Source organism: Mixophyes fleayi, chromosome 4 (genome assembly GCF_038048845.1).
Source record: "Mixophyes fleayi isolate aMixFle1 chromosome 4, aMixFle1.hap1, whole genome shotgun sequence".
Taxonomy (NCBI): Eukaryota; Metazoa; Chordata; class Amphibia; order Anura; family Limnodynastidae; genus Mixophyes; species Mixophyes fleayi.
This window is the reverse complement of record NC_134405.1, coordinates 273783831-273798654: the sequence shown is the minus strand read 5'-3', so window position 1 is coordinate 273798654 and position 14824 is coordinate 273783831. Positions and strand designations below refer to the sequence as shown.

General features: G+C 38.4%; 1 protein-coding gene across 2 annotated transcripts; it reads left to right on the top strand.

Annotated features, from left to right (window-relative positions):
- Positions 1-2444: 2444 nt before the first annotated feature.
- Positions 2445-14252, top strand: C4H5orf15 (chromosome 4 C5orf15 homolog). Of its 2 annotated transcripts, none has more exons than XM_075209746.1 (3): positions 2445-2651; positions 11157-11782; positions 14022-14252. In XM_075209746.1, the coding sequence occupies exons 1-3, from the start codon at positions 2540-2542 to the stop codon at positions 14151-14153; spliced, it is 870 nt and encodes a 289-aa protein (XP_075065847.1). In that variant the 5' UTR covers positions 2445-2539; the 3' UTR covers positions 14154-14252. The 2 variants fall into 2 exon arrangements, with proteins under 2 accessions (XP_075065847.1, XP_075065846.1); XM_075209745.1 differs by having other exon boundaries at positions 2456-2645.
- The last annotated feature ends 572 nt before the right edge of the window (positions 14253-14824 follow it).

The following is a 14824-nucleotide window of genomic DNA, read 5'->3' as shown; positions in this document are numbered from 1 at the left end:
GAAAAGGTGACAGGTTGGTTCTCATGGTTGAACCCTGTAAAATGGTTCTCTGGTCTGGGGGAGAGGGTACAGGAAATGGTTGCTAGTGTAGGTAAGCTCCTTCTCCTCATACTTGGTGTCAGCTTAGCAATTGGATTATGTGTCAAATGTGTTCCTACTGTGTGGAAATGTGGAAAGCAGTCTTCTGGGGAAAACATTGAGAACAAGACTGAAATGGTGGTGAGGGATACCGAGATCATAGTCTGTGAAGAAGTGTTGTAGAATCCTGAACTTGAAACAATGACTTTGTAATAGTCTATTACACAATCAAAGGGTGAAGCTGTCAAAGTCAGCAAATTGGATAAAGTCATTTCAATTAATATCGAGCAAACTTGGTTGTCTTTGTCTGAAAAGATGCGTAGAGCACGCTATGGCGTGAAAGGGCGTACGCAGCCACAACACGTGGCAATTAACAGTTTTTACACATATACACACATTCACACAAATACGCACATTTGTAAATAGTACACATTAATTGTAGTTGCAACACATAGTTATTTATGTCAAAATATAGTAGTATTCATGTTAAATATTATAAGTTATATGCATGTTAGTAAAACATATGGTTCAGATTAAAGGAAATGTGTCATGTCTGATATCATATTAATCCCCTATTCATCAGCAGTTGTCCGGTTCCTTCGCTTGAAGAGATCGCACATTGCATACTCTAGCTATTGATGTTAGGGAATAAACCTTTAATGTAATACTGACTATAAAATGCTAATAGACTAGTTGAGACTGGATTCTTGGCGGGAAAGTCGGAGCACATACCCTGGAGAGATGACCCCCACCTTTGGATATTTTGGTTTGAACTAGCCTATGATCTGCAACACCCTGGACCCTCCTGAAACCTGGACCAATAGAAGCAAGCCACGCCATCTGCATTGTTTCACTGTATTTCTGACTGCATATAAGCAGGAGCTATTTATCTAGTGAGCAGTCATCTTTGACAACAGACTTCAGACCTGAATGACTGTTCACTGGATCCAGGGCGCCTGCGATAAGTAACGGCTGTACTTATTATTATTTTGCTTGAATTATTCTGCTACTTTTTGAGAATAAATATATGTACGTTGGAAACACAAATCGAGATTTGACAATCGTTATTGGATAGCGACAAAACGTGCATAACAAAAGCAAAGGGCTTTTTGCATTTTGATAAATCAGCCCCTGTGTTCAGTACTGTAATAAGAGCATTGAATAATCTATTGCTATATTATGATTTATACCCTATTATAATCAGCGAGCTATACTAAAAAAACAAAAGTGCTGTAGGGAGAAGGAACATAAAAAATCAAATGTAATATAAAATAAGGTTTGTTTTTTGTTGCATTTTTTTGTTTTATTTATTTAAGATTTATCATTTATAATAATAAAGTATCGCTGGGTTAAGCAACTTTAAAATAGCCTCTTTTTATATTTATATACCGTTTAAGGATGGGCCGCTACTTATGGGCCAGTGCTATGTGCTTGCCCCCAGGGATAAAGTCTGCCAGCCAGCCCCTGACTGTGATGTTCTAATTCTTTACGAAACATAATTTTAGTAAATAACAAATTTGGAATCATAATGGACACATTTGTCATTGTATGTAATATTGGGGCATATTTAAGAAGGCACGATAGTGCTCTTACCGGCAAATTAAGGTCCCTGGTTGTCCTCCGCAAATTTATGAAAGGTGCATCGCAGCAGATATCATGGATATCTGCAGCTTTGCACTCCTCTTCGTTTTTGGGAGCAGTCACCATTCAACAGTATGGTGACTGCTCCCAGCCGCAATCTAACAACATTTTTTTCGGAAACTTGTCTTGATCATGTATGCCAGCTGAAGCTGGCGTACATTATCATAAATGAAAAATCTCAGTACTGTCAGCTCTGCTCCGAAGAGCAGAGCTGGACAGCGCATGTGTGGAGGGATCACATGATCCCTCCCTGTCAATCACCACTCACTCTCTGCAACTAGTTGCAGAGATAGAATAGAGCAAGATGTTTGTGCACATGTGCAGTTTGCTGAAAGAAGAGGAGTGAAGAGTACAAGGAGGTGATCCAGGGACATCGCGTTCCGAAGAGGGGGGTAAGTATGATTTTTTTTTTATCACAGAAACAGCAGTTTTTCGGAACTGCTGTTTCTGTGCAGGGTTGTACATAAATGTGAGAAATAGTTCAATCCTTATCATTGCGATAAGGATTGAAAACTATTTTTCACTTTATGTGAATATTGATAAATGTGCCCCTATATCAATTCTTAAAGCACGGTACTACAAGATTTTTTCTCGATCAGTGCCCAGCACAGTATAAAGGAACAACTAAGAGGTAGCTGAGATCCACAGCTTCCACCTCGGAGAAGGGCGGCTTCACTCATTGCTCGCTGTGATTGGTGAACAGCTGCTAAGGGGTGAGGTCGAACTTATAAATAGCAACAGCCCTTTCATTTCCCTTTCACACATTCGAAGCTTTACAAAGGTTGCCTGTGACGTGTTACACGTACTTTCCTACCCTAGCATGGCCGCCTGCGAGACGAGTGGACAACCCTGCAACGTCTGGCTACTGCTTGTCCTCCTGCTTAACGCGTCAACTGGAAGCGCAGAGATCGGCGAATCAGACAACAGTAAGGGTATATAGTATATCGCGGTTCCGTACATTGTAACTGCATAATACATTTAAGTGATTTCTGGAGTTGGGTCCTATGGGTAGGAAAGGGCTGTAGCTGGACTACACGTCCCATAATGCTTGTAGTAGAACGCGCCTCTGCCGGTGCCGAAGTTATAATTATGTCCTGTTTCTGTACAACGAAACCTGTACGACTTGTAACTCCTGTTTACAGAGCGCATACTGGTGCTTTCCACATTGAAATCACGTTTATCGGCCATAATTGGGGAAAATAAATTGTTAGATCATCCAATGTGATCTCAACAGTGGATTAAGTTTTTAATTGGTCGTCCACTTTGATCTGCGCGATCTAACCTACCAGTCTACCTGTGTAATAAGCTATTTTATCTATTGCTGGCTCTTGAATGTGGACATCTAATTCTTCTCAAATAGTATAACGTAACCGGTGCCTTTGCAGAACTACTTTTTTTTTAATTAACTGATAGGGGCAGGACAGGATCTCCCACCTGGGCCTGTCCCATAGTGGGCTGCTGAGGGGAGTCTCGCCCCTAGCTGACATTTGCCACACAGTCCCTGCTTATAGTAGATATGATTGTCTTGAATTCTGCTTTATTTTTCCCCCTCATATGCATGGTGTATGCTTTAATTCACTTATCTTCAGCAAAAACTAGAAATAAAGACAAAAGCTTGATGGAGAAGTTGACTCCTGTTATGCTAATTAGTCTGATAGCAAATCAAAATGGTAAACATCTCATTGTGCGGGTAACAGACATGTAGGCCTAATGCAATTAAATACTTGATAACCTGATGGTTCTTAACCCTTATTCCCCAGGCCAAACTTTGCAGATTGCTTTGGTTTGAATTGCTTATTTCTTAGGCTATCCATATTTCTGTATATTTTTTTCCCTGGACAGATTTCATTTGGCAGCAAATTGTAACATATATTTTAAGCATTCCCTGTAGTTCAGTTCCTGCTTGTAAATAACTAGAATATGTTTGTTCTCTAAAAATAAATATGCCGCACAAAGCAGGTAAAAATGTTTTCATTTCATTGTAATTTAGTCTGTCAATATAATGGCAATGTGATTTATTTCCCCCCCCCCCATAAGTTAATTATAAATATATATTTTTCCCCATTAACCAATTAATAGCCCCCATATTTCATAAATCAATGACCCCTCTTATGCTCTGAATGTTAAGAGAGGCTACATCAAACTGTATTCAGGCTTGCACTATCAGAAGCAGGTTTTAAAAAAACAAAACCCTGCTTTTTCTGGTTTTAACTAAGTTGCTGTTTTGGAGCACTAAACTATGGTGATGTACAGTAGTTTAAAACCACCATTTAGTAAATCTAGCCAAAAGTGTTTTGCTCCTGCCCTTGAGTGTTTTTCTGGTAACTTGCACTTTTTATTTGTATATTCATCATTAGTGCAACTTAAAGTGAGTTGGACCTTGTCATATTCAGTGGTAATCGGTATCCCAATGCTTGGTATGCTGACGGACTATACCTACAAAAAACCCTGAACCGTTAAATCACAACATAATTAAAATCTACACTTGCTTTAACATTATCGAAAGACATTACCGAAAGAACTGCTATGCGACTGCTGGAAAATCCGAAGGTGCTGGATGCAGGCGCTTCATTGCGACGTCACCGAAGACAACGACGTGTACATTTAGGGGCACATTTATCAATATTAACATAAAGTGAAAAATAGTTTTCAATCCTTATCGCAATGATAAGGATTGAACTATTTCTCACATTTATGTACAACCCTGCACGGATACAGCAGTTTCGAAAAACTGCTGTTTCTGTGCTAAAAAAAAATCACACTTACCAACCTCTTCGGAACGCGATGTCCCTGGATCACCTCCTCGTCATCTTCAGTCTTCTTCTTTCAGCAATTGCGCATGTGCAGTTCACATGCGCACAAACATCTACCTCAATCTCTGCAACTATAGTTTGCAGAGAGCCAGCGGTGATTGTCAGGGAGGGATCATGTGATCCCTCCACACATGCGCTGTCCTGCTCTGCTCTTCGGAGCAGAGCTGACAGCACTGAGATTTCTCATTTATGATGTACGCCAGCTCCAAATTCCCGAAAAAAATCAATTTTTCGGAACTTGTTAGATTGCAAGAGGGAGCAGTCACCATACTATTGAATGGTGACTGCTCCTCAAAACGAAGCAGAATGCAAAGCAGCAGATATCCACGATATCTGCTGCGATGCATCTTTAATAAATATGCGGGGGACACATCGGGGCATGGATTCTATGTTAAGTGCACGTTAGTGCACCATTACAATTTGTTAAATATACCCCTTAAAGAGGTATGTAAATGTTGGAGTTAGGCTGCCTCATACGTCGCTGTCTGATGTCAAAATAAACCTCTGGAATGTGTAGCAGTTGTATAGCACTTTGTTCGGTAATGTCCTCTGTTGGCGTTAAGGTAAGTGTATATAAATATGTTGTGATTTGACTGTTCGGGTTTTTTTGTAGGTATAGTCGGTGTCTGTTTCCCAAGCTTTGGTATACTGTACCCAACCCGTCATATTACTTGTCTCTTCAAAGACTCATTCAATTTTTGCTAAAATGTACCATGTGACTTTTAGCAAAGAATCACATTTTGGAACACCTTTCATATTCTTCGGTAGTATGGAATATTGAAGGCTATTGGATGACATTTAAAGGTACTGTTTCATGATTTGCCAATCCCAAATTATGTATCCTTTATAAAAAAAAATCTTTCAGAGTGGATCTTCCATCCTCTAGTGTTGGAACTAGTTTGCCATAAACTGTTAGTTTTGTGTCACAATGCCTGCAATGCTCAATTGAGTTTATTTGAACGCTAGAGAGCATATTTCCTGTTTTTGCTTTACATGGTATCACTTTGTGACTGTTCACAATAAACATAACACATTATCGGTCCAGTCAGAAACTAGAATTCTGGGCCATTCCTACCATTTTAGAAGGTGGTGTTGAGTTTCTCATCTTGGATGTCAGCCCCTGTTTTTCATATCCCCAAAACAATGTGCTTTTCAGTCATTCTCCTACCATGACTTCTAAAGGATGTGCACATTGGCACACATCACTGTGCACATCAGTTTAGCATCACACTTTCTCGACCTTGGTGACTGCAGTAGGATTAGATGAGGTACAAGGGAGGAAGAATACTTCCTTTATCACTTTTTGGCATGCTGTCAGTCCTTGTATTCCTGATGATGAAAGATGTGATATCTGACAATTAAAAGTACTTTGTAAGTAGCAAGACAAGCACCCACTGATAAATGTCCATGAAATGTATATTTTGTCAATGTATAGACACTAAGCTATTAAAGTATCTCTGGGTCATTCATGGCTAGTGAGAAAGGTGTGTGTGTGTGTGTGTGTATATTTTAAGATGATATCTAGATATCTATAATGATATTTTACGCACCTATTAACAATTTGTAAAGGCTGCACTGACATAAATTTAAGCCTACAAAAGTGGATTATTTTTTTTTTTATAGGCCTGAAAGTATGTCTGCTGTTGACATGCTGATGGGAAATTCCTGCTATGTCACACTTATTACTTTATTTTGTCATAGTTTGCGCCCAGGTTGACCCATAACATGGAAATAACCCCAAAACTACCACAATACCTAATAATCCAATCGGTTTTGGTTGGTTCTTTATAGGAAATGTTGATATATCCTGGTGGAAGATGACCAAGATCAGGTCTGAGTAGTCATCTTCTGACTGCACCAACAGGCCCCAGTGACACAAAGGGATGTAGCCACTTAGGTCTAGCAGTAAATAGCAACTAGTTTAGACTACCTATGAGTCACCATATTAGACAGTGATTGCAGGCTGATTGGTGGCATTGGCCTATGTGTAGCCATCATTCCTTGATAATTTTAAAGCTTTCATTATGAGAAGTTTGGGATTTTTTTATTTTTTGCTGTCATCTGGTAACAAGTGACTAATTTCTTGGATAATGGCTTAAACTCGCAGAAAGTCCGATACTCCTGAATTAAGTTCTGGACTTACAAGAGAGCATAAAATTCTCCAGGAGAGTGCTTGGGTACCACAGAGTGGATGGGAACATGATGCAAATTGTGTTCTCAAGCCCCTCCAACCACAGCAAACGAGTCATGTTTACTGTGATGGGCGGGCCTTGGTGGTGAGATTGTCATGCTCACCTGGAAGCAAAGTATTGTTGTTATCCTTTATTTGTTAGGCGCCACAAGATTTCCGCAGCGCCGTACACTATACAAACAGTACACTATACAGGGTGAAACAGTACAAAACAATAAACAGAGATACCAGTACTTCAGGAACTCCAGGCAGGTTAAAGCAATAAACACGGAGCAGAAAAATCTTGGATTCTGGAGTGGGAAGAGTGGAGGAGAGGCGTCGATCATTGGCTGAGCACAGGGAGCGGGCAGGAGTGTGAATGGAGAGGAGGTTAGAGATGATGTAGGGGGCTGTAGAGTGGGAGAGAGCCTTGTAAGTGGTGTTGAGGAGTTTGAAAAGGATTCTGTAGGGGAAGGGAAGCCAGTGTAAGGCGAGGCAGAGGAGGAGCGGCGTGAGAGGAAGATGAGTACAGAGCAGAGGGGAGAGAGATGTGTGTGTGGGGGAGGCCAATGAGGAGGAGGTTGCAGTAATCCAGGCGGGAGATGAGTGCATGAATGATAGTCTTGACAGCATCCTGAGAGAGAAAGGGACGGATGCGGGCGAAGTTGGAAGCGACAGGCTTGGGCAAGGGAGTGAATAGGGGGGGCAAAAGAGAGAGAGGAGTCGAGGGTAACACCCAGACAGCGGAGTTGGGTGACAGAGGAGATGGTGGTGTTGTTGACGACAAAAGAGAGGTTATGGTGGGATGGGAGTCTGGACGGAGGAAAGACAATGCGTTCCGTTTTAGAGATATTGATTTTGAGAACGCGCAAGATATCCAGGAGGAGATGGCGGAGAGGCAGTCAGATACACGAGAGAGAAGGATGGAAGAAAGATCAGGGGAGGAGATGTAGAGTTGAATGTTGTCAGCATAAAGGTGATACTGAAGACCGAAGGAGGAGATGAGAGCACCAAGGGAGGAAGTATAGAGCGAAAAAAGTAGAGGGCTGAGAACGGGGCCCTGCGGGACTCCTACAGGGAGAGGGTAGGAGGAGGAGGAGCCGGACGTGGATACAGAGAAGGAGCGTTTAGCGAGGTATGAGGTGAACCAGGCATGGACAGATCCAGAGAGGCCGAAGGAGAGAAGAGTTTGCAGCAGGAGGGGTTGGTCCACGGTGTCAAAGGCTGCGGAGACGTAAGCAAGTATGCTTTTCCTGTTTTGCTTGCAAAGTGACTGCAGTGCCATTATCCTTTATTTATAAGGGGCTAGCATATTACACATTGCCATTGGCAGCTGGTATTTTTGACAGTGCAAAGACAGATATATGAAATTAGCTGTTTGAACAGTGCAAACATTTATGAGGGTAAAATGAATAACCTGGTTTAAAGTACAAGTGAATTCTCATTCTCAAGAGTTTATTGACACAATGAGGTAAGTGGAATGTTACGGCAACTGTAAAACTGTAGACACACCTTTTCTCACCTTTATCACCTTTTATCCTTCCATGCATTTAGTGTATTTTCCCAGCTATTTTGTCACATTAAAGTACTGATGTTGTGTCCAACCACTCCAGGCTAACATACTACCTGTCCCAGGTCTCTAGAATGTCGTTTCTATAGTATATTTGCTGCAGGCCAGGTGTATCTGAGCCCTGATTGTTCTGGCATTATAATACAAAGAAAGCTAGTCACACAATCTAGTCATGTGTTACTACTTCCTAAATACTAGATTCATGGGCAGCCAGTCTAAGTGACTTGCAAACAGTGTTTTCTGTATCTTGCTAGCTGTACACAAGGTAATGTGGTCTTCAGGTGGCAGGATTTACTATATGGCCTGCTGAAAGTAATGGTTTATAATCTGTTTTAGTAGTCTATTCATTAGTTTTGGCCACCTACACTTCTGTTTCCAGTAAAATCACCACACAAGGGGACAGTTTGAAAGCAGATGCTTAAAATTGCACACAAGTGCTAGATACATTTTACTGAGCAGCTGGTTATAACAGTTAAAAGCAGAGAAGGGTTTTCAAATACAGAGATGGTGCTATAAGTAATTAGTTTAAGCCCATGAGCATTAATGGACCGATGGTCCAAAACATAATTTAAATGTTTTTATTTTTAGCGCCATAGAATAAATTTTAAAAGTTACATTAAGTTTTATTGCTTAAGCCAGAGCAGGGATTTTAAAAAAACAAAAACAAAAAAAAAACGTTGGTAAACAGTCCATGCGCATTGTTTCTTTCATTATGGGATGTCTGTTTTTCGAGGAGGAAACTAAACATGCAGATAGAAAGCACACAGACCCAAAAATGAATATTGAAAATGAGCAAAACACTTGTATGAAGGTATTTTGTGTATCTTCAGTTATCTTAGATGGGTGAAACAGATATTGCCACTGCAATAGTATTAAAACAGTGTAATTCAGTTAAAAACTGATCATATGATTTTAGACAGTTGTGCATCAAAATTATATTTGTTGTGTCCTTAACTTCAATATTGCTTTGTAATCCTTGTGGTAGAGAATGTAAGTGTTCTTTAAAAAGGCCTATGGTAAAGGGTATTTTAGGTCGCTCTTGAATTTTTTTAATTCAATTGAAATTCTGTAAATTTGACCATGATCAACAATTTTTTTTTTTTTTTTTTTGGAACCTATTATAGTTTTGTTTAACTTCCAATTAAAAAAAATAACTGGCCACCATGCTCGCATTTTGGCAGTACCTGGTCAGGGTTTTTTACCCAAAGAATAACAAACAGAAGTAGTATTGTGCAGTGTGTACAATTCTGAATTTTTATGCTATGCTGAATGTATGGACAAAGTAGGCAGTGGTGCTGTATTCAGAAAAGAGAACTAGAATTAGAACAGTAAAATGTATATAAATGTAATATGTTACAAAAAAATAAGGTATAAAGTAAGCTGCACATTAATGTGAACACTGCTTTAAATACATCTAACCAAATTAATATTCTACACTACTAATTATCATCTTTTCTTGAGAACATGCAGATGCTCATGTAGATGTTTCCTAGCCTGCAGACAATGTGGTATAGTTCATTTAATATGCCTAATTATTGGGAGGTTTCAAGATTCGAGAATGCACCCCTCTTTGCTCAATCAGTTCCATTTGGCATGCTGAATCTAGTCCTTGGAATACTGCTGCTCTGAGACATTGGTAACATATATTGAAAGCTCATCTTAAAATATCAACTTCCAAATGCTACAGAATTGAGCAGTGCTTTAAGGCAGATCTGTTGCAATACTGAGCATGAATCTGTGATGCTGAACCTGTATGTTGGAACAAATGTTGTTCTAATATCAGTGGGATCTATAGTAAGTCTTAAGTTCATTCTGGTCTTGTATTTGACGAGCATAAATATCAGCATTTCATTCTTTGCTCAGTTGTCAATGTCTAGTGTTTTTCTCATGCAAGTCTCTGCAGGGTTTTTTTTTTTTTTTTTTTTTTCAATAAATGAATACCCTCTTAATCATGGCAATATACAGTTTGAGTATTCACATTGAAGATGTGTGGCGACATTATATATTGCAAGTTAATTTATTGCTTGGTGTCTGAAACAATAGCCTGGCATTATATTTGTATTGTAAGGATTTGGGTTCTATGGGTCTTATTTGCCACACCCTTAAACTTTCAATACAATGTTTTGTAAGTATACTGTTTTTATTTGTTTACTGAAGATGTAGGTCATGTATGGTATTCATGTATTTTGTTACCGCTAATGTTCCTTTGGAAGCACGAGGGATGTATCTGAAAAGTTAGTTTCTTTATTATCCCTCTAGAAATATTTAGTTTCTCAATTCTTACCCAAGTGGCACCATCTCATATGCCTAAAAGGATTGATGGTTAACAATTAACAATATTTTTTGATATTCTCGACCCTTAATCCCCATACATACATGCCACACTGAGGTGCTTATTAGAAGTTTCCACTTCCATTTTTTCACTTCATTAAATTTGTTCAGTTTGACTAGCAGATTCTGAATCGCCTACTGTGCACACATGAGCTTGAGCTATGGTGGCGGCATGGCACTGCACATATGGATTGTACTTTACTGTTCAGCAGACACAGCAGATAAGTGTCCATTGTAAAATATGCATATAGATGGCAATATATGGTATACTTTAAAACTGGCTATTCTGAGTGAATTACTACTTTTCTGTGCTGTCGCATCAAAATTATTTTCCATTTAATGTCTGATTTTAAAAATTGACCATTTCATAAAACCTTTTGCATATGTTTATAAACTGTGTTCATAGTTGTTTTATACACATTTTAGGGTCAATTATTAATGGATTAAGTTTTCTATTGACTATTTATAATGTGGGTACTATTAAGAATGTGAAGCCTGTCTTGTTAACCAGAAAATACATTCGATGCTAATGGCTTTTTTTTTTCCTCTGAAGGTACTTATACAACACCCACAGATTACTTGAACACTCTTGATGCTTTTGCAAATTCTACAATTGTAAAAAACATCACTAACTCGCCAACTGTTGAATATGATGGTGAAATGCAAAATAACTTGAGCACTGAAACAACCATAAATACTTCTAAAAATGTTACTTCAACTCAAGGCAGCGCAACACAAAATGACAGCATGATACAGATCGCAGAAAAGAAATTTGACTCTGTGACTTCATCAGCACTTCTCACCAAGCTTGTAAAACTTAAAGCCTCAACTGATGCTGAACCATCTGAAGAACCAACTATGGATGAGAATCTTTTGTTTGACGACCAAGATACAGTGATTAAAACTCTACAGACTACCAAAGAAACGATAGAAGAGGATGATGTTTATTCATTTGAAGATGATGATGATGCATCTAAAAGTAATGATCCCATACAAAGAATTAACACACTACCTGACAAAGACCTTATTGATCCTGATTATGAAGGAGTTTCAAATGACTATGAAGTTAAAACTAATAGTAATTCTAATGATGATGAAGACAGTCACTTCTTTTTACACTTGGTTGTAATAGGATTTTTAATTGCTGTAGTGTACATTGCCTACCACAACAAGCGCAAGGTATGTATCATTTTACTTGGTGCTTACAGAATTAACACCATTAATAACTTTATATCCACAGTACAGGTAATGCAGCTGCTCTGTGGCCCAAGGAGTTTTTCACCTGCCAGTTCTTTCCTATTTTAATTAATATTTCAGTAGATGGGCTTCCACTGAATTTTGCATGAATCTGATCATGTTAGCGATGCCTGTTAATGGACATGAGAACCTCCTGCATTTTATCAATTAACTTATTTTTGCCCTGATAAATTGTAGTGAACAACTCTAGGAAAAGAATGTTTCCCTTTTTTAAGGAAAAACATTGGGGTGTTGATCTGTCAAAAGAAGATTGAGTCAAAAAGGTTGTTTCAAATGCTTTATACCAATGACAAATCTAATGTTGTACAGATCACAACTACCAGATTTGTGAAACTACAACTATTTTGTTGATATAAGAATCGGACTACTGTAGTCAGGAGTCAATATTTATAAAATTAAAACAAAGTCTACTTGAATTGAACAATATTGTCTTTATAAAAAGAATTATATGCATAAAACAATTAAATGCATATCTGTAACATTAAAATCACATCTCTGCATAATATTTTTCCAAATAAGGACTTTATAAATACCTGTATCTATTAAGTTCTCAATATATTAAACTTATAAGTAAGAGTCCACCAGAGTCCCAGTGGTTAAGCTTAAATGCTTCAGAAATAAGTCTCTAGTATGTATTTGTCATGGAATCTCATGTTCTCCTATGATCCATATGTAATTGGAAGTAAACTCTAATCTTCAGATGTATAACAGTGTAACAAAAGGTTACCAGTTTACTTAAAGCTGCTCAGCAATCCTGCTGCAGTATTCAATCAGTCCCACTGTGTGGTATTCTGTTACTGGTTACATCTGTTTGTAAAGACCGTGCAGAGCATAGGAATAACAGTAATATCTTGACACACTTCATAGCTAACATCTATTTCCTCAAACATTAGAAAATATTTTTTATTTTTTTTTAAATATACTGGGACAGGATGGACTGCCTATGCCACCCTGCCTGTTGCTGCTGGGAACCGGCTAGGCTTACTTTGCCACCGTTTCCTCTCTTTATCCCAAATACGCCCTCTTGCCGCAGTAGGAGGGGCTTACAAATGCTGCCATCACTAGACTCACCAGCATCCAGTACCAGGTTTCTTCTGGGTAACTAGTGCTGCGAGTGTACCCCGTTACTGGCGTACCTGGGCTTGTACTCCTGACATCTTACTATGGATCAGGGGTGCTGTGGATAGATCACCCCTGGCCAGAGCTGCAGGGTAGCAGGCAGAGCGGTGGTACCGGAAAAGCTGGGTCCATCCTCAAACAGCCGGAGAACAGATTAGATTTAGGGTTTAATCTGCAGGTTACAGGAATACAGCAATATTGAAGATGGGTTCAAGCAGGTCTTTGAAGCAAGTGATGTTTATTTGCTCTCACACTGGTTGAAGGTACCAGTGATCAGGTCAGATGAAGCAAGAACATTTCGGTGTACAAGATGGTGCTTTTTATACTAATTTGAACCAGGCTATTTTTAGAATCAGAGCCAAGAATATTTTACACTTATCTATGAAATTCTAGAGATGCTGTGATGTCCTGCATCTGGTTTTCAGATGTAGAGAATCTAGGAGCCAGTCTTAATTAAAATTTCCTGCCTTCAATGTTGGACCTTCACACATCAAAAGATTTAATTGGCATGGAGCACCTCTTCAGACAGTCCAAAATACACATTTCCAAAGAAAGGTACAAGCCACTTCCCCACATCACACAAACTACTTCCATCCACAAAGGCTTATTGTGTCCGATATATACCTTGAGAAATGCATCTCCTCTAGCAAGTTTAAACAAACAAATTTCTTCCCCTGATCTCAGAAATGAAAGATTTCCCTTTTTAAAATATACACAATATCAAAAATATGTGCAATTATATAAATAAGTGCCCTGCCCATTTCCTTTAAATAAATTTATACCAGAAATATTTTCAGTGATCCAGTCATACATATTCTATATTTTATTAAAACAATATTGATTTTCAAGCACTTATCCATAGTTTAATTTGATATACATTAATGAGCAAATCATTGCATCAGAAACGCTGCAAGAAAACTAAAATTTTCTTAGTGAGACTGCAGCAAATGCACAGCACATTTCAATGTGCATGAGTTTGTCTTTCAGATATTGTGCAGAAAATGGCATTTGCAATGTGTTTAATAGTATTGCTTTCTTTCAGATATTCCTTTTGATACAGAAAAGAAGGTGGCGGAACAGTCTGTGCTCAAAGAATGCAGGTTACCGTCGTCTGGATCAGAATGTGAATGAAGCAATGCCTTCCCTTAAAGCGACCAATAATTATGTTTTTTGACAGACTTTGAGCATTAATCTTATTTGCCTTTTATTTGGCTTTTGTTGCCATAAATCTTTTGAATGATTGAATAGCTCCAATGAAAGTTTTTTTTTTTTTTTTTTTTTATAAATAAAAATTAAGTGTACTAAAATACATTCTATATCTGTTTTTCACATGTGACAATTTTTTTTTCCAGGCAGTGAATGCTTTAATCTTTACCAGTTATTTTAAAGTATGAGTTCTCAATGTACATAACTATGTAACCCTTTACCTTTTGATAATACCAATAGGAAAATTTGCACAAAACCTGGCACTTGAACAGACATGATGCTATTTCTTTATAATTGACAAGGAAAATTATTGTTTAACCCACACTATTTACTTCTCTTGAAGGAACAGTCCTGCTTTAATCACTTCATTGGCTTAGCAGTGTCTAAGGTTTTGTTTTTAAAAACAAACGTTTTTAGAAAAAGAAGCTTGCAGGCGTGGCCAGAGGCTTTTGCCCCCTATTAGTTTCAATATTCCTTGTAAAGCAGTCAAAAGCGGACTACTTTTCATTGATGGGTTGCATTAATACGCAATTTTCTATTTGCAGGTTAGGAGCGCAGTATTTTTATAAAGAATTTGATTAATGGCTTAAAGCTGCTAAAAGGTTAAACTCCACGTTCAATATGCCTTTACAAGTGTTT

Excerpts from the sequence above, each read along its gene's own strand:
- C4H5orf15 (XM_075209746.1), top strand. The coding sequence starts at position 2,540 with ATGGCCGCCTGCGAGACGAGTGGACAACCCTGCAACGTCTGGCTACTG. Across the intron at positions 2,652-11,156 it reads CGAATCAGACAACAGTAAGG|GTACTTATACAACACCCACA; the intron begins GTATATAGTATA and ends TTTCCTCTGAAG. Across the intron at positions 11,783-14,021 it reads CCTACCACAACAAGCGCAAG|ATATTCCTTTTGATACAGAA; the intron begins GTATGTATCATT and ends GCTTTCTTTCAG.